This window comes from Gorilla gorilla, chromosome 2, assembly GCF_029281585.2.
Source record: "Gorilla gorilla gorilla isolate KB3781 chromosome 2, NHGRI_mGorGor1-v2.1_pri, whole genome shotgun sequence".
Lineage (NCBI taxonomy): Eukaryota > Metazoa > Chordata > Mammalia > Primates > Hominidae > Gorilla > Gorilla gorilla.
The window spans coordinates 40,708,636-40,735,977 of record NC_086017.1 but is presented as its reverse complement, the minus strand read 5'-3'; the positions used below and the strand labels follow the sequence as shown (position 1 = coordinate 40,735,977).

Here is a 27,342-nt window from a genome sequence, read left to right as displayed (position 1 = left end):
GTTCCACATGGCTGGGGAGGCCTCACAATCATGGCAGAGGCAAAGAAGGAGCAAAGGCACATCTTACATGGCAGCAGGCAAGAGAGTGTGAGCAGGGGAACTGTCCTTTATAAAAACCATCAGATCTCATGAGACTTATTCACTATCATGAGAACAGCATGGGAAAAACCCACTCCCATGATTCAATTAATTCCCACCAGTTGCCTCCCATGACACATGGGGATTATGGGAACTACAGTTCAAGATGAGATTTGGGTGGGGACACAGCCAAACCATATCAGCATATAAGCTGTGCACATCCTCCTGTATACGTAAATCATCTCTAGATTACTTATAATACTTAATGCAATGTAAATGATATGTAAATATTTATACTGTATTTTAAAAATTGTATTTTTTATTGCACTGTCAGTTGGTTTTTAAAAATATTTAATATCTTAAAATATTTATTGAATCCATAGATGTATAACTCAGAGGCAGAGGACTGTGTTTTCAGGAACGTATTTAAAAAATTACTGTGCTTTTCTTCTGCTGCCTTTATGAATACCTCTTCCTTTATGCCAGCAGTGTCTGGCTGTGAAATATTCTGATCTTTGAAAGTAGAATGCAAAGAGAAAGGCAGTTACTGTTTAGATTCAGGCAGTCAAAATAGGAGTTTCAAAGCAAAACAATAATTTTATCATTCTGACTATTGCCTTGGGCTTTCTACATTCTTTTATTTTCCCTTTAACTTAACCAATTTTGCCTAGAGAACAAAATTACAGAGTTTTTTTCCTGGTGCAGAAAAGATATTTTTGTGCACCTTCAATGGCTACCCATGAGGCTAGCGTCAAGAAAAAGTAATATTTAATGCAGGCAAAGTCACTGAAAAATCTCCATTTCTGGCATGAAGTGACAAGGAGAAGAGAAAGAAGGATTAAGCAAGAGAGATGAGTGCAGAAATGCACATTCTTGATTTCTTATTACTTGGGATGGAAGCAGGGGTGGAGAGACAGTGGATGGTTATATGGTAGTTTTATGGAAATATGGTAAGCAACAACATAGGCCTTTATCAGCTTCTCTTGGAGGAGATCACCTTGCAGACTTATCAAAGCCAAAGTGATGGCTCACTAAAGTAGGATAGAGAGGGAGAGCCTGTATTGATCTCTTTAAGGGGTGGAAATGATTCAGAAAAGCCTTTTTGTCCTCAGAGGAAGGTAGATTAATTGAGTGCCCTTGGTCCTCCCAGTGGGCTTTCTCTGATGAGGATGAAGGCAAAAGCTATGGGATGCATTTTCTCTACTGGGGAGCCAAGGAAGGATGGGGCATAAACCCAGAAATGTCTATACCATCACCAAAAGCTAAAGTGAGGCCACCTCATTCAGAAAGAACCCCAGTCTCTGACTAACATGAGAGATAAGAAGCCATGAGTATGCATCCCACATGACAGCCAGGTGTGAATGCACTAAAGATGTAGACAAGTGAGATTGCCCAGGGACAAAGGTACCAGTCAGTACACACTGCAGTGATCCAAGGACTCCACTACTCTTCCCCCACTCTGAGGCTGAGTGAGACATTCTTTTCTCCCCACATACCTAGAAGTCATCAAGAAAAGTATTCAGAGAAGTGGAAATCTGAGATATCAAACATGTTTACACAGTTAAACAGAACATTGCCTAAACAAACTGTTTAACTTATTATATATCATGTTTTAACCAGATTGGACTAAATAAAATAAATGTTGTTACCTTTTTTTCAGCAATGTGGGCTCATGTGGAAGACAAGATTAATTAAAGAACATAATAAGGATACTATATTTTCTCTATATACCCTAGTGTCATAAAAATGATAGCACCACAATAGGCTTAAAACAAATGGAATTGACTGCTTCAGCTAGTGCCACTGCCACTGACACTGTCATTGGATAAGTGCAGTTGCCAAAGGTAAATATGTGCAAAGCTGGGTCTCAGGACTCTGAGCGGAGTGTCCTGTGATAAGTAAGTCTCAGTAGATAAGTTATGCATTTTATGAAGAGGGAAAAGAGATGGGTATCAAATGTCTATCAGTCATATTATAATTTAAGCCAAAGTATTCATGCATTCATTCCAGCCTGTTTGTTTAAGGAAAATAATTTACAGAGATACTTCAGTTAAAATTGCATTTCTATACCTAAAGTTGGCCTCATGGGCCTAAAAGACTACCTGCTCATGTTCTCCATCACTTCCTTCCCTGAGCTACTTCCATGAAGGTCCTGGACGATTTTAGAAATTTATGGTTCTGAAGAGCACTAATAAGGACCACTTTTAGAAATGGTAGAATGTGATCTTTGTTAGTTACGTAAATAAGAACTTAATTTTAAAATTAGGCTTTAGCCATAGAATCATTGTTAGAGTGACAAGGTGTTTTATAGAGCATTATTTAACTGAGAGTATCATTTAACCAGAAAGGTTAAAGTACTTGCAGCCACAGAGCTACTTGGGGGCCAGAGTCAGGGCTAAAACTCTCACCCCAAACTCCAGAGGGTTCCCTTTTGTGCGTATCACCAGGGCAGGTAATTAAAAGTAAGAAACAAAACAAGTAAGACACTGATCAAATCATACTTGGAATTTATGTGTGTTTCTACCAGCATCTGAGATTTTTTGGTGTAGTGCTAATAATTTCAGCATTCAGGACCTTCTTCATGTTAAATATTGTAGAGCAACTATCTAAATTACTTGATGACAGCAAGCCACTGTTAAATATTAAAATCTATTACGGTTAAGTATTAAAATCTATATGGTAATACTACACCATTAACCATCTTAAATTTCCACACTTCAGTTTTTGCCCCTTTAACAGACAAAAGTCAAATCAAAGTCCTTCCTTTGCTGATGTTGTTAGCTGATAAGACTATTCCCATTTCAGCACTCTGTATACTGTGTTGTTTGATCTTTTAATACTTTGTATTGACTTACAAAATCAATAGAGACTTAGTTGGTATTTTATGATGTATCTGATTTTTCAGATGCTATGTGGGCCAAAAAATATACCCAAGCAATGTATTTCCTTCATATGCATTTTCATCATGGTATTTTCTGTCATGACACTCACTCAGTTTTATTTCAGTACCTAATTTGTACGATGCAGTGATAGAGGATAAAGAAAACTTATGAAAAATTGGATTTCCTAATATTAATCAGTGGCCTTATTTTTCAAGTTGATGGTACCAAAAAAGAGAATTTTAGAAAGTAATTGCGGAACATAAGTTTGATGACAGTTTTGCCCAAAATTGTTCAATACGTCAGCTTAGCATTTAATTGTTCTTTTATTGTTTCATGTGTGTTAGTTCAATCTCTCTGGTGAGAGAGGCTGCATAGTTTCATGGAAAGAGAAGAGATGTTACAATTGATCATAATTTGAATATCAGCTCTGCTATTTACTATATCAGCTATGTGACCTCCATAGAGTTAACTAACCTCTCTGATCCTCATTTCCATATTTGTAGAACTGGGTATACTTGCCTTCTAGGGTGCTATGAATATTTGTCCAAAAACGTGTAATATAAGTGCCTAGTACAGTGTCTTTCTGGTCCATTGGGATTCAAAAAATAGTAGGTATTTGTTAGATTTTTCAGAATCAGACTCTGAATCAAGAATTAGAGTGTGGGTAGTTACTTTGTAAGGTGATTTCAGGGAGACAGCCAATAGAGGATGCATAATAAAGTAAGGTATTTCTCACTGTGGGTAACTAAAGCTTAATCCTGCTGGGTAACTGTGTGTGTTAATGAAGAAGACAGACATTAGTGTTACCGCATGTGAAGAACAAGAAAGTTGGCTATTAATACATCAGTTTCTATCACTTATTGGCTGAAGGATGCTGAGCTATGGGCATTTATTTTTTAGAGCTTCACGCTTGGCATGTAAGTGGGCAGAGTAGGTTCTGACCAAAATAGGCTGCAGGCAAAAATATGAGATGCTAACATTTGGAAATTAGAGAGCCTGTGCATGGAAGAGACACCTGAAGAACCACTCTACACTCCATTTTTGTTATTTTTTCAATTCATGAACTTTTGTTTTCTTGGCTCCCCATGCAGAGGCATGCTGAAACCACCTCATACTTGTTCATTACAAGTGTTAAATATTCAGAAATGTTGTGAGCCAGTTTTAAAATTGGCCCTGAAATTAGCCATGATCGGGGTCTTTACACCATAGAAATAGGCGAATGCTACCAATCAGAGCCTTTTCTTCAGAAACCAATTTATCAGTACACATTACTGTCCCTATCCCATCTCTTTCCATAAATGGAAAATAGGGGTTACAATCATAGGTTTGAGAATCATATAGACCTATTTGAATTTGATCTCTGATACCTTCTAGCTGTGTAGCCTTGGGCAAGTTACTTAACTTCTCTCAGATTTAATATCCTCATTTATAAAACGGGGATGTTAGTATGTAACTTGCATGGCTGTTGTGAAGATTAAATACAGTAACATATTATATGTGTAGAACATTATAGAATATTGAATGTATTATAGGAATTAGACCTTACACACAATTGTAACAGGAACTGAAGAAGAAAACATTCGTAAGGGAGAATTGGAAATCAGAGAAAAGTCACGGATCAGCTTCCTGAGGAACTGGCAAGAATGGCCAAGTTGGAGCTTGTAGGAAAATCTGGTAATCCAGGCATGTCCAATTGCCAAAGTGTGATAGTGAAATGGGCTGGAGAAGCTTTTTCTTGTGTGTGAATAACTCTGGGATCAATAACAAAGCATCTAGATGAGAAGAGAGTGAGGATAAACTGCAATATGCTGGCATGTCTGTATCTACTCATCACGGCATTTGACCTCAGAGAGGCTGGGCCACTGCCTCACTTCTGCCAGAGTGTGGAGCCAAGGGCCACAGAGAATACTGGATTAGGAAACCACCCCAGAGGGCAAATCAGATCCTATTTAATATGTGAAGTATGTGCCCAGCGGGATTTCAGAACTGCTATAAGACAGTGATTACCCTCTGCCTCCTATTCTTTCGTGAGAGTGTCTGCAGAAATTATCCTGGCCTGCATCACTATTGTATGTTGTGTGCGACATCTGATAACTTGTGTTTTTAGTTTAGGGGTCTCTGGACCAAGAACATAACTGAACAGTCTTGTCTGCCTATAGACAAGACACAGACCACGATATTCTGGACTTCAAGACTAATTCTATAATGAGAAGATTTTGGAAGGTCCTCATATGGGAATGAGGATATTTTGTGGATGAGAGGAATATGAATTTTGATCAGAGACTGGACTATGATAGATTGCAAAATTGGTTTCAGAATCCTTTCTTCCTAGTATGCTTACCACTTTGCAATGTGACACTGCCTTCTGTCATCAAGAGGTGAGCTTTTTTTTTTTTTTTCTCTATATCCTTGAGTCTGGCTGCTTTTGTTACTTGCTTTGACCACTAGACAGCAGAAGTGATATTTATGACAAATCATCTGAGATCTCAAGAGGTGCTGTAGCTTTTGCCTTCACTGTCTTCAAAGCTGGTATTACTTTGTGAGGAAGACAAGTCTTATCTCTTTGATAATAAAAGCCTACATAGAAAGACCCAGCCATCACAATCTTCCTGGCTGAGCTGAGCTCTGAGACAATGCACAGGTTGGATGCAGTTGTGTGAGTGAGCCCAGGCAAGACCAGCAGAATTCCCCCGAAGCAATTATGTATGTTGGTGCTGCTTTAAGCTACTAAATTTTGGGTTCCTTTTTTGGTACAACTATAGACAGCTGATATACCCTTCGAGTAGGTTTTTTTCTGCTTTACTTAACCAGAGTGAGTTTAGTTGTTTGTATTTTCAAAGAGTTGTTGTTTTGTATAAATGTGCTGCTGTTTACAAAGGACCTACAAAAACGTGGCATAGAGTAAGCACTAAATAAATGCTAGCTATGATTATATGAAATAGGTTCTAGATGTTTATGAGTGGTGGAATGTAGATAACACTTAGTGGATCTCGTGAATCTTTAGAAGGGGTTACACAGGCTTCAAGCAATCTCTGTGTCATCAAACCCTGGTTCTCTCAAATTCAACATGAGGACATTTGCTAACTGATCTGTAAGTGCTTGTAAAGCTCTAAGATCCCAAAATCTTACACATAAACGGCCAAAAACATCCTTGGCCCATATCCTAGATGGTTCCAAACCCATATCTCAGTGAGTTTCAGCTGAGGAATAACCCAGGCCAGTGTCACTATGATCTGTTAGGCAGTGTTCTGCGAGTACTTCATTTCTCAACATTACAGTAGCAGTGAGATGTGTGGGCATTCCTCAGGGCACCTGCATTTGCCATGCCAGTGGTACAATCTATAATGTAGTTTGTGTTACTGTGGTGACTCCCAGGAAGCTACAATTTTTAGGACATTTGCTCCAATTTTATATAGAGGTGAAGCTGAATCTGTGTGGCATAAAGGGATGAGTTTCAGCCTCACCCTCTTCACTAAGCAATTCAGCTCTGGCCCCAGATTTGCAAACCCTACTCAGCAATGCATTTTTCTTGCAGGTAACAGTGTCCTCCCTCCCTAGAAGGCAGTTTGGACCATCTGTTTTAATTTAAATGTACCCCTTGGAAAGGTTTTACTGCCATTCCAATGAGTTTCTCAATATGTACTTTCCAATCACATTTAGTAACTCTAAAGGAATTTGGTAAGTACAGTTTTCTGTATCTGAAGGTGGCCACATGTGAATGTTACAACATGTGCATTGAGAAGCAAGAGAGCTGAGAGTAAGTGCCTCCTGTTCACCTAAAAAATGATTCACCAAAGCCCTAAGCAGGAGGCAGAACCCTGGGCAAAGATAATCCCCATATCAGAGTTAATCAACAGATGATGCAAATGAGGCACCCATTTATAGCATTTATTTAAATTTTCATTTAAATTGCTGGTTAAATGGAATTCATTTAAAATCCTGTAGTCAACATTTGAGCAAATTGGTTTTAAAACTATATATTAATTGTAACACATTGCAATTTAATACATACTTCTAAGATAATCACTTATTGCTTTAGGAATACAAAAATGCATCCAAATAGTTTAGTGTGGTTGATAAGACACAGAAAGCATTATCTTCTTGCTTGCCTTTTTTGGAAAAAAGGAGAATATGGTAATTATTAACATGGCATCTGGAATCAGGCTGCCTGGCTTTGAATTCTGGCTCCACCACTTACTAGCTATATGACTTGGGCAATTGTCTTTCTCTAACTTCAGTTTTCTTATCTATAAAATAGAGTTAATAAAGATCTTCATAAGGCTGTTATGAGGATTAAATGAAATAACCTCATATATATATATATATATATATATATATATATATACATACACATAAATATATAAAGTGTATATCCCAATACCTGGTCCATTGTAAGTATCCATTAAATGTTAACCATTATTATTTTATAAGTGCAGTTATATTTTTGTTTCATTTATGCCACACTACAACTAGAAAAGCTACTAGAGAAGATAGAATTACTCAGGTGGCTTGTGTCAGTGGCTTGCATTATATTTCTTTTTGGCAGCACTGCCCTGGACTCTTTTTGCTATGACTGCACTATACACACTGACCTCAAGCATCCAGAATTATACATGGGAAGAAAGTTAGAAAAAAACAGCATATTTATTGTCTGACAGTAACTGGTTGACCTCCAAGTTTTGGAAAACAGTGTAAATAGATGAGAGACTCTGAAGGTCAAGAGAGTATACCTTAGTAAGGTGTGTCTAGTTGGTTTTAATTTTCATCAGTTGGAAATGGCTATAGAATCCAAGCTACTCAGAGTATTAATTATGGCTCTCTAGTTTCACAGAGTGCAGAATGACTCTTGCTCACCGAAAGGGGGAGTTTATTGAGAGTATCTTAGAAAGCTCACAGAATTAGAGAAAGATAAATAATTAGGTCTTAAATAAGACAGGAACCAAGGTGACTCGAGATCTGGAAAACTTAGAACTTGGAGATACCCACAAAAGGGTATTTAACTGACAGTATCACCAAGACCATGTCCTAGGGGAAGGGTGGTTCTAGTTGGGATGCTAGTGAGACCAAAAATGGCCTCAAGTAAACAAACAAACTAAAAACAGGACTTCTCTCTACTCAGCCCTGAATCTCAGAAAACACAGAAGTTACCATTAAAGCAATGAGTGAAACCTGGTGTTTTATAAATGTATATAGACAAGAAAAGGATGAAGAATAAGAAAGGACAAACAGCCAAGACGTCAGAGGAGGAAAATGCCAACAGAAACTATGACTATGGGGGTGACAGTGGTTAATGAAGAGAAGGAAGAAAGATACAGCTCCTGAGGAAAATACTGCTCTGTGGTGCAGTAGCTACCACTAAGCCACATTAAAGGATATGATCGAGTAAAGTGCTCCAAACTGGGACTGAACGACAGGGATAAAATTTACTAAATGGCTATGTTAAGTCGATTTTTTTTCATGGAGCCCAGTTGCATAAGCTTTTCCAAGCTGAATTTGTACCCATTATAGAAGTTCAAAAGATTTAGAAATGGTTTGGTGGGTGGAGGTGGTTTGGAGAGCTGCCTTATTAATATGATAATCTAAGATATACAATTGCAGCACGTCATGCCCCTTATCAAGTAATATTTACTCAAGCAATAGGAGTAAGTGTCTCTGAAAAATCTACTCTCTTGAAAAGATTAGGTTATCTAATTCCTGGCCTTGTGCCCAGTGAAAGAAAAACATTACTGAAATTAAAATAAGCAGGGTTTATGATGTACTGTGTATTTATTGGCTATTGGTAGGACACTGCCAGCTATTTTTTCTGGCTGTTTCAGAGACTCCCTTCTGAGGAGCACGTTCTCTCAGAAGCTGGATGGTGTTTATGGACCTGGCTCTTTGGTTCGTGGGGGTGCCTTGGTGTTTCAGTAGAATCAGAATTATCTGACTGGTATCTGAGATTCTAACACAACATAGTCTCATAATGTAAAACTCTGGGTGACGGGAACATGTTCCCTCCCAGAAATATTACCTGTTCATCTGTGCTTTGCAAGAAAGGTGCTGATGCACAAAGGGATTTTCTCCCATCTTATTCTGTCACTTTTTATCTAATGATCATTTTTAGAACATAGACTTACTGGAGGAGAGAAAAGCTGTCTATCCATTGACAGTTGTAGAACTCTTTACAAAGATATGGGATACCTGGCTCAAATTCAGTAATGGTATTGTAGGAGAGAGTATAAAATAAAATGTAAACCTACCATCCTGTCTACTATTTAGTTCATTTCCTCCCTCTCCCTGGCCTGGATTATTGCCATCATTTCTCTCTTCCTTCAATTCTTGGTTTCACACCTAAACTTTACACCAGTCCCGCTTCATCTTTCTAAGGCAGTCTTATCCCATCAACAGCTTTCAGTGGCCTCCTATTGCCCACTCAGTAACAACTGAACTCCTCAGTTTCTACTGAAGTCCCTGCAGGGTTGGTCTCCTTGCCTCCTTCTCAAAAGCTCCTTCCCTCATTTACAGACCCTGCCCCTTGGGCAAACAGAAGTACTTGAGTTTCTTGGACACACACACACACACACTTTTCTGCCTTAGTCCATGTTGCTTTTTCTGTCATGAGTGTCCATGGCATGAATCTTGTTTCTATGTCATCATGACCAATTCCTATGAATTTGTCAAAATGTCGATCTTCCTATGCCCCAGCCACACATTTGTCTAACTTGCTTTTCCCCAGCATTCCCCAGATCAGTATAGAGGGTTCACTAGTCACCATCTGTCTCATTGCTCGGGTCTCAAACCTAAGAATTACTTTAAATTCTTTTGCTTTCTTGACCCCTACATCCAATCTATCCGCAAGTTCTTTAAGCTTTGTCACCTAAATATCTCCCAAGTTGCAGCACTTTGCTCCATCTCCTCTGCCACCATCCAGACCAAAGTTCCCATTATCTACTGCCTGGACTTCTACAGTTGTGACCGAAACAGTCTCCCTATTTCCACATCTGTCTTTTGACAGTTCATTCTCTACACGGCATCCAGAGGAATCTTCCATAAATGTAAGCCAGTTCACGTTACTCCTCTGTTTAAAACCCTTAAGTGGCTTCCTGTTGATTTTAGAGTAAAATACGACCTTACCTGATCTGCTCCCAGTCCCTATTTCCAAATCTAATTTCACCCTTCCTTTCCCTTGCCCTCACACTTGGGCCACACTTATCTCTTTCCACTTCTTAAAGAAGCCAGCTTATTGATTGCTTGCATTTTCTGTTCCTTCTTCCTGGATCATTCTCTTTCCATATCTTTCGTGTCTGGCTCCTTCTCTTTTACAACTCAATTCAGATATCTTCTGTTCAGAAACATTTTTTCCTAATTATATCTACAATAGCTCCTTGTCCTTATTCTATGAAGTCATTCAGGTATTTCCTTTAGAACATTTGTTATAGCCTGCATTATTTTAATAATTTATCTGTTTGTCTTAACTGCATATATTATCCACCCCAACTAAATGTAAATTTTTCTTGTTCATTGCTCAACCTCGAATGCCTTACACAGAGTTCTATACATAATAGGCACTAAATATAAGTATTTGCTGATTGGATGAATGGAGGTCTGTCTCAAATGCCACCTCATCCAGAAGGACTTCCTGCTTCTCACATTCAGAAGCAATACCCTTCTCTGAAATTTCAGTATGTTTTATCTGACTTCACCTATCAAACTTTATGCCTTTTGGATAGGATTTCAAGTATTAATAAACATGTCTAATTTCCCTTATTGGATTTTGGGGTCACCATCTGTGTGTCTATTTGGTCTTGAAGTTTTCTATAGTGCCTGCCCTAATGTCTTGAACATAGTAGCAATTCAATATTTTATGACTATCTCATGAAAGTATGAGTAAGAGAAGTATCTGCTCACTGGATTTCAGCTAAGGAGAATTTGACCCCAAGATGAGACTAAAGAAATGATTAAAATTCTCTTGTCTTGCTCTTTTCAAAAAAAAATAAAATAAAATAGATACCCATATCTCTTGCTGACAAAGTTGTAAACATAGTTTTCTGTTTACTCCTTTGAATTCATGTTTGTGGATCGGATGTGGAAATGGTTCAATCCCTAAGCCTTCTTTATGATTCTATCAAATCACAGGGCTAGATCCAGGGACTAAGTTGCCACATTTGTCGCCATTACCCAAAGCTTCAGAGCTTCTGTTCTCATGGCTTTGTATTATTGTTATTTCTTAGTATTTCCCATAGTCATCTTCTTTGTAGGTTGTTCACAGTTACCCACTCTCATTGGCATGTCATTTTTAAGACAACTAAAATGGCTTTAAAACCAGTGTGAAATTCAAAAGTGTGGCAAACAATCTATGAGGCTGATGTACCAGGTACATCAGGTAAATTAGGCATCCATTCTTTTGATCTTGGAAGAAATGCCTGACTTAGAAACCTCCAGAAGAGAAAATATATCTTCAGTTTTTTAAATCTCAATTTTTCTTTGCCCTGGTTTCTTAAATATTCGCTTTCTAGACTTTTAATAACTTGAGAACAGAGACTGTGTTTTTTACTTCTGTATCCACAGGTACCAGGCTGGGTGAGGCTCTTATTTATTAATACTACCCCAGCTCTTAGACTTTGCTTCTCAGACTCTCTTGGACTGGCCTACGGGATTCTCTAAGTCCTGACCCTTCTGCCTCCCTCGGTCCCCAGTGTCTTTGCATTAACTTTCTGAAGAGCTCCTTGGCCTCCCCCAACCAGATGTCTGGATTCACTTTTGATTCATTGTTTCTCATTTCTGTCCTTTGAAAGCAAACATTATTTTTCTATTGCTAACTTGCTCTGAACAATTAAAGAGACTTGGATGGGAAACTGGCTTTTACTGGCAGACTTTCTGACAAAACCCTAAGACTGCTAATTATGACTTCTACCTGAGCCAACAGTGTAACGTGAGTGCCAAAAGAGAGTTCATATAGACTGAACCTCATTAATAGTTATCATTTATTGAGTTCTTTACACTGTCCCTGGCACTTTGTTTAGTACCTTGCACACATTACCACATTTGACCCTTTCAATGACTCATAGCTGTTTTTCCCATTTGCCAGAAAAGAAATACGGATCACACAGAGGTTAAATAACATGGGTAAGGTCACAGAAGCAGAGTTAGAATTTGGGCCAGGATTTAAAGCTCAGGCTTTGGAATCCACTATGGTGTCAATAAAAGCTTTATTAATGAAATCATGGTGACCAGAGGATGGGAAATATGATTTCACCATGTTGAGAGTTGGTGAGATCACACCTGGAATTTTGTAGATGCCTCATTTTATAAGATAAAAGCAAATTGGTTCAGACTACAGACCACGGACTATCGGAAACCACTGAAAAAACTGAGCAGTTTTAACCGACAATTGAAAGCATTGATAAAAAGTCTTCACATATTTGGATTATAGCCCTGTCGAAGAAAAATTCCACTTACTTAACTCATTTACTATAAAAGCCTATAGACATGACAGAAATGCATATTTGGAGTCACTCTCAGGAAAAGTTTTCTGACCATTGTGAAAGTGACAAGGTGGGAGGTCTGGGCAGCTGTCAATGAAGTTGTTACTTCAGAAGTGGTGAGGTTTTAAAAGTATTATTATTATTTATTAGTGCATATGTTCAAAGAGAAGGCAGGTCTTCTAATTTCAGAAATCTTCCCTGACACCTCAACTTCTCCTATAACCACAACCCTTAATTTCAAATGTCTACATTGTTTACATTCAGAATATTTTATTGGTGTCTTCCACGTGGCACTACTTGACACTTATTATCTTCTATTGCTGTTATTCAGCACTTTGAGGCCCCCAATTACCGAAGTACAGTAATTCGTCTTGCTGTCATTATTAACTCCCTAATGATGCCTTGCTAATGGTAGATACCCATAAAGCAGAATCTCATTGATCCTTCATAGAACTTCAGAAAATATTTAGTACTCAGTAAAAATTTACCTCAGTTTCGCTACTCACTAGTTCTGTGACCTTGGGCAAGGCAATTCAACCCAATTAAACCCTCTCTGTGCCTCAGTTTTCTCATCTGAAAAACTGAGTAACGGGAGTTTGTTACAATTACATTTGTTAAATCTGTAAAACTTTTAGAACAGGGCCTGGCACATATTAAGTACTCTCTCTCATATATATGTATATATATCATATATATGTATATATATATGTATATATATACATATGTGTATATATATATGTATATATATACATATGTGTATATATATATGTAGTATTATAATTTTTCAGTTATTAACTTCTCGGAGATTGATGCATATTTAAGATAAATACATAATTATTAAAAGATTAGAGAGAGGGGCTAGACAACTGAAGATTTGAAGTTTTGGAAGGACTTTAGAGGTCACCCAGAATGGCTATTTCCATACCCACTGCCTATTAGTGTATTTCAATATTATTAATATAAATGGGAATACTTCCTGAAATTTTAGATCCTAGGCTCCACATAGAATCCTTTTGGGTAGGAATCCGGATTGTGAATCTTCATTAATTTTCCCAGGAATTTTTTGGAAGCTAGCAGGTCACTTTCCTCAGATGGGCTCCAATTTTTATAGATGAGAAAACAGGCACAGAGAGGTTGTATTATTTCAGGATCAGAGAACTTGGGAGTGATCAAGTGGGACTAGAAGTCAGCTCTTCTCATGTCTGGGCCACAGGTTGTGGAGGGAATTATTGGATTGTATGAAAAGGTTAGATAAGATGACTTCCAAAGTAAATACACAGTCAGCCAGTCAGTCCTCAGAGAGCTATTGAAAGCCAGTTGCTGAACTCTGTTTCTGGAATGGTCAGTAAAATGAGACATGGCTCTTTTTTTCTGTAGGTTTATAATCTGGTATAAGAAATAAAACCTCTACACAGGTAAACACAGGGCAAGGTGGAAAGCAACAAGGCAGAAGGTCTAGGAAGCTGCCTACCCAGTGTGGGCTGAACTACTCAGCTACCATCTTGCGTTCTGAACATGGTGGAGGAAGCTCTGCTCTTCTCACAGGGGAACCCCCGACCACTGTGGTCCTCTCTTCCTGCCCTTCCAGAGGTGATAACTCACCAGCCACTTGGTCTAGAGTTTATTACCCTGGTCATTTGATCAATCTGAGAAGCCCTCCCTTTCTATCATCACAGCTTACCATCACATGCAAGTTTCCTTTATGCATTTATGTACTATTATTACTACTATTTTTGAGACACGGTCTCACTCTTTTGCCCAGGCTGAAGTGCAGTGGTATGATCTTGGCTCACTGCAACCTTCTCCTCCCAGGTTCAAGTGATTCTTGTGCCTTAGCCTCCCAAGTAGCTGGGACTACAGGTGCGTGCCACTATGCCTGGCTAATTTTTGTATTTTTTGGTAGAGACAGGGCTTCATCATGTTTGCCAGGCTGTTCTCAAACTCCTGGCCACAAGTGATCTGCCTGCCTCGGCCTCCCAAAGTGCTGAGATTGCAGGTGTGAGCCACCGTGCCTGGTGTCATTTATGTATTGAATGAATATTGTTGTTATTTACTACTGTTAGCTAACTTTTATTTAGTTCCCACTATGTACCAGACACTGTTTTAAGGCATTATCTGTATTAATTCACTTAATTCTATGTCAAAGGAAGAGGCTATCTCTCAAAATCTGAAACAATATTTGAAGCTGAATTGTTTGTTAATCAAGGAAGAACAATACGTCTCTCTGAACAAAGCAAAAGTTGATCCTATACAGAATTTTGGAAGCTATGGAGGGGAGGAATTGGTAAAAAATGCAGAAGTTGGAGTCTTTAGGAATTGACTGGCTTTCAAATTTGGAAGTGTGGTTTCTGGAGTGAGCCTGTGGTCCGTGGGCTGACTTTTAGAAGTCAAATGACTACCATAAAATAAGGGCACAGAAAAAGTGGCTGCGGTAGCAAGAATGGAGAGGGGAGGAAAGGGAGAGTCTTGCAGCCACAGTTTCCTTTAATAATGAAGAGAACAGAAACCCAGGAGGTTTGCCTTGCTGACTGTTCCCGGGGTTCTTTCAGCCTCCACTGTCTCTTCTCTAGCCCATTAACTGTGTTCTATGTCTATTGCATCCCCAGCCAAAGGTTTTCCCTGCTTAATCAGGTCCAGTCTCCTTGCTGTGCTATCAGTTCAGAAAAGCATACAGACAACCTGCGATGGCATCTCAGGGGAGGAAGACATTATCACTGGTTGGTTAAAGGGACCAGGAAGAACTTCTTTCATTTAATAGTCAAAAAATGTTCATCAAACTCCTGCAAACTGCCAGGCACTTTCTGGGTGCTATGGAAATAACAGTGAAACCAACAGACAGAAACTCTTGCTCTCACAGAGCTTAACCTTTCTTTATTGGAGAGACAGATATTAAAAAAATATATATATATATTAATTTACGTGGGTATTATATATCCCATGGTAGTCACTGCTCTGGAATCAAAGCAGAGAAAGTAGTGCAGAGAGGCGATTGCAGCTTCATATGAGGTGGTCAAGGAAGGCCTCCCTGAGAAACTGATGTTTAAGGAAAGAATCAGAATGGTGAAAAAGACCAGAGATGATAGAGCTGTGTGAGATGGAGGACTGTAACAAGATGAGGTTTGAGGTCCATGAGATAATAGGGAAATGGGCCTTTGAGGTTATTAGAAGGATGTTAGTTAGCTTTTAGTTTGATGAGGAGTCATTGAATGCTTTAAGCAGGAGTCATCATGTGATCAGATTTATCTTTTCAAGGGAACGTAGGAGGTACTGTGTCAAGAATAGTCCACAGAGAATGAGGGGAAAGGGTGAAGAAAGGTGGTTAGTTGGGAGGCTACTGCAGTAACCCTAGCATTTGAAGGTGGTTTGAACTAAGGTAGTAAAGGTGGGGGTGATGAAAAGCAGTCATATCCTAGGTATAGTCTTCATGGAAGATTCCTCAAATTGAAAGACTTCATTAAGAGCCACTATAAACTCTAGCAGTTAGAATGAAAATTCTGAATATCCTTCCTCAGGAGACCACATCTTGACCTATTCTAGAGTCTCCAGAGGGCCTTTTCTGACCTGGACAAATGCTGGGGGAGAAAGAGGCACATTATCACATCTGGCTATAAAAATAAAATGTGTCTATCAAAGAAAAGACATAATCTAGACCCAATTCTGCATAGATTTTTATAGTATTTTCTCCTAGATAATTGTGTGAATTATGGGGATTTTTTTAATTCATTGGTGTGAAGACAGTGATAATTTAAATTTCACTGCTATTCTGGTTATGAGTGGGTGTTGACATTTTTTATTTTATCGTGTGTGTGTGTGTGACACACACACACACACACACAGAACGGGGTGAGAGAAAGAGAAAGAGAAACATACTGAGCAGGCTATAGAGCTGCTGTTATTCCCTGGGTAATAAAAGCTTGAAATCCTACTAATGAGGTTAAAAAAAAAATCTTAACTTTTTCTGCGTGCTTAATAATAGCACTGCCTACTCACATAACCAGAGTTCCTGGAATAATTGCTCTCTTTCTTACTCTATTTTTAGGGCCTAAAAAATTTGGGAGGAGAGGAAAGTACCTTCAGGTGCAGAGCACTTCCATCTAAAAGCTCAATTCTAGGGCTTCAACATTTGGCCCTAAACCATGTTAAATGTTTCCTTTCATGTGAAAGTGAGGGCTGGAACTAACATTCATCATTGGAGCTCTAAATGGCTTCTCTTTCTGTGAGAGGACAAAAGATTGATCCTCTGCTGCAGATTCCATCTTTCCCCAACTGGGGGATCTTCCTGTAACATTTTTATCTGGTGCTTTCGTAGACACCATTTGTGTTTGCCAATAACAGAATTAAAGTGTTTGTGGAGCCACAGAATTTTATCAGAACATTTAACTTTGAGGAGAAGGTGGAGTCTAAGAAATGATAAATATTAATATTGTTAGAGCCCTCACTAAGAGTAGAAGTGTTTGAAATACATATATTTAGAAGGGTTTTTTTTTTTTGTAGACCATTGGAATATTTAAGATGGATTTAAAATAGAAGATACTGTGTGAGGTACAGTGCTGCAAAGTACTTTAAAAATTGTTTGTCAATTTCAACAATTAAATGAACATATACATTATAAGGTGGAGAAACATACTGATTAGAAAAAGAGAATGTGATTGAATCAAAGCTTGTGCTGGAAATTGGTTGAATATCTGGATTGAGTTGCCAGAATTATTTTTGTGGAGGGCTATTTTGGGTAGGCAGTAACCTTTCTTCTCAGATATAGATTTTCATGTTGACTTTTAACATTTAGTCAATGATCGGCATGTACAGTCTTGAACATGTTCCGTCTCATCCTTTTGCCTGTGCTTAAACTGCAGGGTTGAAAAGTTTAAAGGCATTTAATACAGGCTTAACAAACCATTGTGCTGCTTTCTTTCCTCTATCACTCTCTATGTAGAAAATGGCTGAAAAATTAGGGGCTCTCAGGGACAAAGCAGTGTCTGTAATATAGAGGAACATTTATACATAGAATTAAAACATACAATTAAGATTAGTGACAAGTTTATATCGCTGCTGCTTTTTAAGGAATGATTTGTTAAAAGGGAAAATACGGTATCCCTGACAAATTACGAGAGAGAGAGAGAGTGTGTGAGAGAGTGTGAGTGTGAGAGAGAGAGAGAGTGTGTGTGTGTGTGTGTGTGTGTGTGTGTGTGTGTGTGTGTGAAACAGACATGGGCTTATGTTTATGAAGATCTCTTTGTGCATGTGTTTGAAAGGTGACTGCAAGAATGAGTAAAATAAGTTACATTTACATTTCTTGGTCTCCTCCACACTCCCTGATGCTAAACAAGATGCTGCAAGAATGGAAAATACAACTTTTGTGTAAACTTTGTAATCTAGTTCATAGAGAAATTGGCCAACAGCTACATACACCTAAAGGAAGAGGGGACATACATTTGGAGAAACATATTCATGTGTGCTAGTTCAAGAAGAAAGCAGCTAGCTCTTTGCCTTTGAAGGTTTCAATATTCACTTTGTTGAAGGTGGCCAGGTGATCCCTCTTAGATACTTCGATAATTCAGATACATCCAATACAAGATGGATCTTCATAACATTCAATTTGTTATTTCAATCTGGAAATGCATTATCTCTTCCTTGAGGAAAATAAATTGTGTAAGGACAGGTGCTATTTTCTTTATCTCTGCCCAAAGCTTCATCCTAGGGCTCAGAAATGCTAAAGGACTTTGTACAAGGAAATGAAGCTAAAAGCTTGCTACCTTAATTATAGGATTTGTCTACTCAATGCACCAGATTCTGAAAGTTAAAACAACTATTGTATGATACTGTATTATTTATATTTTAAGGGGATACTGACAGCATAGAGGAGGTGTTAATTCTAGATAAAATCTGAAGGGCTTTTTCCTCATCCTTTTTTCCAAATGCCTAACTCCTGTTCCTCCATCTCGAACTCTCCTGTGGTAGAGTGACGGCTGTCTCTGAGGAAAGGATTAGGGAAATCACTTAATCATTTGTGCATGTGTAGAAATGCCAATGAATATTTACTCTCTCCTAGGGGTAGTTGCTTTGTGAACCAGCTCTCTAATTATGGAAAACATTTTTTTTTCAACTTCAAACACCATCTAGCATGGGAATTGTATGTGAATGGTACCTTTCCTCATCAGACCTGAAATTACACTGAATTAGGGGGTCATATACTCCATGACTAACTCAGCCCAGTACAGAGTGACATATATAATAATAAGGTAGATTTACTTAATCCATAAATTGTGAGCTTTCTTTGTAAAATTTTCCTTAACTCTATCATACCATGGTGTGTCATAAGAAATTGTCAGCTCAACACCTCAAATGATGCCTTCATGTATTAAAAGATGTGCCATTTGAAGCTGGGATAGTGATGCATTTTGTCCCCTGTGCTTTGTTCTGTGATGTAATTAGATTATATCTCAAACGCAATTTGTTTGCTTGCTTCCAGGAGAGATTGATCAACAAGAGATGATTCCAAGTAAGAAGAATGCTGTTCTTGTGGATGGGGTTGTGCTGAATGGTCCTACAACAGATGCAAAAGCTGGAGAAAAATTTGTTGAAGAGGCCTGTAGGCTAATAATGGAAGAGGTGGTTTTGAAAGCTACAGATGTCAATGAGAAGGTAAAAATTGAAACCTGTAAGAAATTGCAGAAATGGGAAAGATAGATGTTCCCCCAAATCAGTATGGCTGAATAGAAGGCAAATGGGAAGGCCAAGTTTTTATTTCTTCTATGCCTTTGTCTCAAAAGGATGTCCAGATATAAAAGTGTAGGCTGTCTTTCAGGCAATTCCTGCTCTCCTTGAAGGGCTGCCTCCTTACTCTGCCAGTCATCATTCGTGGGAAGATTGGCTGAGACTCTAGAGCTTAATCACATAAGGACATGAAGCACAGGGATGAAACTCCCTGCACCCTAGATAATAACATAGATAAGTAACCTGCTAATCTGACTTACGCAACTCTCGAATGCTCTTTGCTCCCCATTTTCTCGTGCACACTCTTCATGTTGTTCATGAAAATCAAGCAAAAGATGGAAAAGGATGTAAAAACATTTTAAAGTTATCTTAAGGTCCTTATGAAGAGCTTGTCTAAATTTAGCCTAGAAATCTTAGGTGGTTAAGTCTGACTCCTTTCTGGTACCAATTATTGGTTGTAGATTTCAAATTCAGGCTCAAATTCAATTCAAATTGATATTAGAACCGCCGCTAATGGCATCTACTCTTAAGAATACTTACTATGTTCTAAGGACTACTCCTTATGCATTTAATCCTTTCAAAAGCACTAAAAGGCAGATACTATTACCCCCATTTTAGAGCTGGGAAAGAAAGTCAGGCACAAAGAGGTCAAATATGTTGCCCAAGATTATACACAAGTATCAGAGCTGGGACTAAAATCCAGGCAGTATCACTTCACAATCTGCACTCTTAACTACTCCATATGCCTCTTAAAATTACCGAATCAACCTTTATCACATTGGTTTTCATGTTGGAGGTGGATTATCAACAAATGGATGTAAGGAAGAGATTTTTATTCCAGTTATATTAGTTAGAAATAAGTATCATTTTTAAAAGATTTTGAAAGTGAGGTGATATTTATTCTGAATTTTTGATCACATGCCTTTCGGAGAACTAGTAGGAAAATAGATTGATGCATGAATTTGGAAGTTAGGTTCAAGGCAAAAATCCTGATGGTGTTTGGTATTTGCCCAGATAGCATATTTATAATTATATAATTTCTGTTCTTCTCTGTACTTGTGAAATACTTTGGACCTGCTTTACATTGGAGTACACTGCTCCTCTGGCAGTTTTTTTTATTGGCCTTTATTCAGTCATTAAATATTAACTGAGTATTAGCTATGACTAAAGCTTTATATTCAGCCCTAGAGAATATAAAGAAAAACAATATAAAGGCCCAGCTCTGAACAGAATTTATAATCTAATTGGAAGGATATGTTTTCATTAGAAAAGGCAGCGGGGGTCCCAGTAAGGATGTGATAAATGCTTTGAGACTGGAGCAGATTTTTGGGATTTCACTCAGGAGCGAGTACTTTGAGCTCAGATGTGGAATGTAAGTAAAGGGCAAGTGAGACTTTTGGGGGGCAGTGGCAGGGGAAGAGAAAGTTTGGCATTAGGGTACTCATTTCTGGAGGAAGAAAGCAGGAAGGTCAATAATGGAAAGAGCATTGCAAAAGGACAAGATGTATTTAACACAGCAAGGGGACCATTTTTTGCCCGGAAAAAAGGGCTCACACAGGGGACTAATAAGATGAGAAACGGAAGATCTTAAGATCCTAAGTTGTCAATTAAGGAACCACAAGTCAATTACAATGTAATAGATGTTCAGGCTACCCACGGGAAGTTGGATCGAAAGCTATGCTAGAGTTGGGGGAAGGAGGTGAAGTTTTGATACCACTAACTTAGCCTACCTTGTCTGAGATCCAACAGAGCACCATTAAAAGGTAACCTGCAGATATATACCCAAGCTTGGTGCAGTGATCACTGCTAGTTTCATTAGCAGAAAATTCTTCATCAGCCAGTTTTAAAAACTGAATTATAATTTATATTCAGTAAAATTTACCCCTTTGGGGTGTGGTTCTATGAGTTTCAGAAGTCATAACTATTACTACGATATGATGGAACTGTTCTATATCTTCATTAGAATAGTTATATGACTATAACTATTCTGTGCCCCTCTCTAATCAATCCTCCCCTTTCCTCTAGCCCCTGAAACCACTGATTTTCTTTCCCTATGATACTTGCCTTTTCTAGAATGTCATGTTGATGGAATAGTATTGTAGTAGGCTTTGAGTCTTGCTGTTTACCCTCAACAAAATGCATCTGAGATTCATCCATGTTGTTGAATGCACCAGTAGTCATTCCTTTTGATTGTCTCAGGCATTTCCAATTTACCTCTGCCTGTCATGGTTATAGCATCAGAGTTTAATTTCATACTACTTGCACAACTTGGTATTTCCTCCTGCTTCCCCCAGCCTCCCAGTCTTTTCACTCCCTGGCTACTTCCCTATCTCTCTCCTCCCCTCCACAGCCAAAATTTTTAGAGATTATCTATATTCCCTCCCTCCGTTTCTTCACCTCCTACATTCTCACTTCAAAGCAATCTGGCCTCCGCCCCCACCTCTCTAAGTCAAGCTGCTCTTGCCAAGAACACCTCCTTGTTGATAAATTCCATGAGCACTTCAAGTCTTTATCTAATTCGGCTTCTTAGCAGTATTTGACAGTGGTGAACGTCTCCTTCCTAAAGCATTCTTTCTTCTTGGTTATGGTAGCACTAAACTCTTAGGATTCTCCCTACCTCTCTGGCGTGCCCTCCACAGTACAGTCAGGCTCCTCTTCCTATGCCCATTCGTAAGTGTTGGTGATGCCCAGAAACATTCTGCTCCTTTCTTCTCTGCTGTAGGTTCTCTGAACCACATCAACTACTGTTATATTATCACAGTGTATCCCTGGAACTCTATCCTCAATCTTTTGCAAGAACCTCAGATCAACTGCTATACAACTTTTGGATATTCTGAAGGTGCCTTGTCCTAAACACGCTTACACCTCATCATCCCCACACCACCCCAACCAGGTCCTTCTCCTGCTATCCCCATTGCTGCCATCCAATCTTGTGTCCAAGCTGGAAACCTTGGGATGATCTTTGGCTCATTCATCTCACCCTCAAAATCTGATTTCCGAGTTCTAGTGATTCTGCATTTTAAATATCTCTAAAAACTACATATTTAACACAACATTGACTGTCATCCAGATCATCACCTTCTCTTGCCAGGCTTATTACAGCAACCTCTTATTTCAAATTTTATTGGGAATCTCCACATAACAATTAAAGCTATTGCCCCAAACACAAATATGATCCTTTCATTCCCCTGTCCTAAACATTTAAATGGCTTCCTTAGAGCCAAGCCCATTATGATCTGAGCCTCGCTTACCTTTGTTTATCCATTCAGTTATTCAACACATCTTTATTGAGCACTATTATGTGCAGACTCTGTGGTAGTCACTTGGGATCAGTGAGCAAAAAGACAGATCTGCTTGTATGGAGATTATGTAGGATACAATAAGTAACAGTATATTAGAGGGTGATAAGTGCTTTGTAAAAAGGAATACTAGGAAAGGTTAAAGGCGATTGATAGAGGTAATGGGTAGATTTTAATTTTAGGTAAGGGAGTCAGGATTGCTGTTGTTGAGAAAGTGACTTCTGAGCAAAGATTTGAAATAAGTGAGGGATTCAGTTATGAGGATATTTTGAAAAACATTCTAGGCAGAGGGCACACACAGTGCAGAGACCCCAGTATGGGAACCTCCCTCATGTAGTTAAGAACAGTAAGGAGGCTAGGGTGTCAAGAGCAGAGTTAGCCAGAAGGAAAGTAGTCCCAGATGAGACTAGAGGAAAAATGAAACCAGGAGAAGCAGATCGTAAAGGATCATTTTATATCTTTGTAAGGACCTCAGGTTTTACTTTGAAAGAAACAGGGAGCCATCAGATGTATTTGAATAGAGGAATGGCCATGGCTTAAGTTTAGGAGGATCATTCTGGCTGCTAGGTTGATAGCAGACTGCATAGGGCAGGGTACACACAGAGAGAAAAACTGCTTCAGCATTCCTGTTTATTTCCTCTCCATTTCTCAAAAATCCATGTTCAAGCCATACCAAATGTACTTGATTTTACAGATGTGCCATAGGATCCGAATTTTTTATCTTTTTTAATTTTACTTTTGATCTTTGTTACTTCTGTCACTTCCATCTAGAACCTCCCTAAACTTTGATTCGCTCTACTCTTATTCTATGTAACAACTTAGATATCAGTATCACTAGGAAATCTCCCTTAACCTTGCAAATTTAAGATGGCGCCCCTCATTGGTGCCATCAACATCTACATTACTGTAATAGTTCTTTTCGTCTGAACTATAGTTGCATGTTTAAATCACCCGCTGCCCAGAAGCTTTGTAATGGTAGAGTCCACGTTTGTAACATCCTCTCAATACCTGGCTATGGTGGATACTCAATTTGTGTTGTGGTTGAATCTCCAGGTGTGTGAATGGAGGCCTCCTGAACAACTGAAACAGCTTCTTGATTTGGAGATGAGAGACTCAGGCGAGCCACCCCATAAACTACTGGAACTCTGTCGGGATGTCATACACTACAGTGTCAAAACTAGTAAGAACTTTAATTTACTTCCTTGATCTGTACCTCTGACAAGTTCTTATGTTTGCAAAGCATTTATTTACCTCTCAAAGCTGAGTATAGCAATGCTTATGGAACGAGAAATCTGGATCAAAAAATTAGTAGTTCTGATGTTTTTGCAATGGTCCCTTTAATCCCTAATCCAGATTCATTGCCAAGGCCAAAGATAAGTTGACAGGAAAACTGTAGGTGTTAGTGTTTGTATGTAAATATCCTCTTCTCCTTGCCAACCCCCACATACTAGTTGTAATCAAGATCATATATTATCACTGCTACTTATCATTTCTTGTGTTAGACCAAACTGGCAAATAGTATTTTGATTATATAAATTTGTTAAGGGATTTTAAATCTTGATGGCCCAGAGTATGCAAAAAAAGTGTTCAAAAGGTATCTTTAATATAAACAGAAATGATTTATTTGGAAGACACCGATTAACTCTTGGCAGTTGGTAATTGCCAAACTATTTGATCAAATCTGGCTGTATCAAAAACAAATAAAAGCCCTTAGATGGATATAAGACAAATGAATACATTCCAAGTTTTTGATGAGATTATTTCACAGTGATGTCATAACTACTGTGAACTTTGTACGTGCAGTGATGTGATGTCAATCTTACGCTGAGGGACCATTCCAGCTTACCTGTTAATATCCTGTTCATCCAGTGAACAAGTTTCAAAAATGGGAGAATAATCTTCCAAAATATTTGTCAGTGTAATGTAAAGGTATCTAGTGCTTAAGATCATACAGGCATTACTTTGTAAATTCTGACACTGGACTAAGTTTAGTGGAAAGAACATAGTAAAATTCTGGCTAAAAATAATTGGATTATATTCCTTTGGGAAAGTCTGGTGTATGTATCAAAAACTCAGTTAGCATTTCAAAAGCAGAGATATGTATCTTATTATTACCAGTGCATGTCAAAAGTGCAGAATGACATTTAATGCAGTAGATTTTTCAGTTTACTGGATATTTTCCATGTTACCATGGAAATCAATCATAAATTAACACAGAACTAAAAAAAATCTTATTAAAATTACTTGTAGCAATGCTGTTTTTTTTTTTCTTGCCAGATCAGAGGAAGTTTTCCATGTTTAAGCTGAAAAGACATTTTCTTTTGAGACTTTTTTATTGAACCCCTAAAGAGAAAAAAAAAAAAAACTAAAATAAACTAAAACCAGATGCTGTAAGTTGTAATGAGAGGTCACCAAATTAAATGATTCCCAAATACTCAAATGTAGAAATAGACCTCCTGCCTCTTTGTTCTGTCATGCTGAGCTTCCTGAGATTGAGAATGCCAAGCCAGTTAGCCGGGTGTATGGTGTGATTATTCACATGGTGTAAAGCCAAGAACCTTTATGAGACCTTTTATAGGAGGGGGAAAAAATTAAAATTGGAACAAGCCGTTGTTTGTCTCTTAAAGGGGATTGCATTTCAAGCAAATTGAATCAGAAGTGTACGTAAGCCGCATAGTGAGTCACATCTTACTCCATCTATATACTGCCAGTCGCATGGGTCCAATCTGAAAAATGAAAAGGCTGCTCAGTGCCATAGCCTGGGGTGAACTCTGCTGTGAGTGAAATGTATATGAAGTGAGAAGTTAATATTGATATTTTCAGAAAAAAAGGCAGTACCCCTGTGATCCTTGGACAAATAGTGTTCAAATAATTATTTAAGCGTTCCGGTTTGGGTCTGGGTTGTAAAAAAGAGGAGCAACTAAATCGAAGCTCTTAAAAGACAACTCAGATTTTACTTAGAAACACTGATCAGTAGAAAGGGCTCTACGATGTGTCTTCAACATGTTTTTCCTTGCACATGATCCTGTTTTGGATTTTTTTAGAATGAGGTATAATTTATATTCAGTAAAGTGCACAAATCTTAATTGCTCGGCAGGATGAATTTGTACGTAGCTGTGCATATGGAGCCATCACCTGGATCTAGATATAGACCAATTCTAGCACTCCAGAGGCTCTCTGAAGTCCCTTCCCAATCCATAATTCTTTCCACAAAGTACCTAGAATTCTAACCGCCATCTCCTTAGATAGCTTTGTTGGTTTTGAATGTCATATAAATGGAATTACGTTATATATAACTCTTTTGTGTGTGTCTGCTTTCATTTTCTGAAAGATTCATTTATGTTAATGCTGTATCAGTAGTTTTTTTTTTATTGCTGCATAGATGAATACTCCGTTTTAAATTTACAGACCACCCAAGATTTTTCAACCAATTGTATGCTGGACTTGATTATTACTCCTTGGTGGCCCGATTTATGACCGAAGCATTGAATCCAAGTGTGTAAGTGCCATGCTATAGAAATTTCACACCAAACGTGGATTAGAGACTTTAAGTAGATGAAATTTTATTTCAAAAATCTCTAATGGTTTCTTTTGCATAGTGCCATCGCAAATAATGGAATAGTTTTATGATACTTATCAGTATTCAAATAGCTATTTGATTTAAATAGTGGTACCGTGAGATGGAAAAGGCAGTCATTATTATCTCATTTAATGAGATTTAACAGATGAGAAAATTGATTAGGCAATTTTTTATTTGTTCTTGCATGAAAAGTCATTTTCTATGCTAAGTGATGGAGAGACATATTGAACATAAATAAACCTTGGCTCTGCCCTCATGGAGCATAATATCTGGTATAAAAATGCTAATCGAAGTGGTCCACAAAAATTAATGTAAAATCCAAACTCTCATCTGAAGGAAAAGTACAAAGTGTTCTAAGTATTCATATGAATGGGACAATTTTTCCTAGTTGGAAGCTCAGGAGAGTGTGCTCTGCAAAGGTGACAGTTGACACTGAATAAGTGTTATTAGGTGATAAGGTGAGGGATGAGTTCTAAATAGACAGAATGACATGTATAAAGGCCCTGTGGCAGGACACAGCATGCCATTCTCTATGAACTGAAAGGCCAGTGTGGGTACAGCTGAGAGAGTTACAGGACTGTAGTGGAGAATAAGACTAGAGAAAGAGAGAGATAGAAGCGAGACATACAGGGCCCAGGTGACCATGTTTATGAGTCTTTCTAAATGTAACAAAAAGCCATTGAAGGTTTCTAAGTCACTAGGTGCCATTTGCTTACTGAAAAAATCTCTAAAAATATAAATAGGTTGGAGGGGACCCATTAGGAGGGCATTACTTTAGTCGGGTGAGAGAGGAAAGTAGCTTGGACTTGGAGAGAAGAGATAGGAATAGAGCGGGAAAGAATGAGTTCAGAAAATAAAACAGAAAGGACGGGATACACAGCTTGAAAATAACGGTAAAAGGGAGAAGACTTCTGAGACAATGCCTGGGTTTCTGGCTTTCATAGCTAGGTTCATGGTCATATCATTCATAGAAATAAGAAGCACTGGGAGAGGGAACTGGTTTTCAAGTATATGGTGAAGGAGGCAAGAGCAAGCACTACATTTTCAGTTGTGGGCATTTGAGTTTGCAGTGACTTTAAAATATCCAAGAATGCATAGGAACTAAGCTGAGAAATATATGGGCCTGGAATTCTGATGTCTATATGAAAGGTATAACCTTAAGAATTATCAGTGAAATTATGGTAATTGAAATGGTGGACGTGGATGAGACTTCCTATGTCAGTGATTCACCACCCTGACTATTCATGAAAATCACTTGAGAATTTTATAAAAATGTATTGATACCTGGGTGCCAACCCAGGCCAATTAAATCTGAATTTCTGTGG

General features: G+C 38.3%; 1 protein-coding gene across 1 annotated transcript in view; it reads left to right on the top strand.

Moving 5' to 3' along the window:
• The window catches only part of GADL1 (glutamate decarboxylase like 1), a 162,003-nt gene that overhangs the window by 14,070 nt on the left and 120,591 nt on the right, over positions 1-27,342 (top strand). The window contains exons 2-4 of the mRNA XM_019023175.4: positions 18,894-19,066; positions 23,491-23,617; positions 25,846-25,936. Coding sequence (XP_018878720.3) covers positions 18,894-19,066; positions 23,491-23,617; positions 25,846-25,936 — 391 coding nt within the window. The remainder of the gene's footprint in view (positions 1-18,893; positions 19,067-23,490; positions 23,618-25,845; positions 25,937-27,342) is intronic.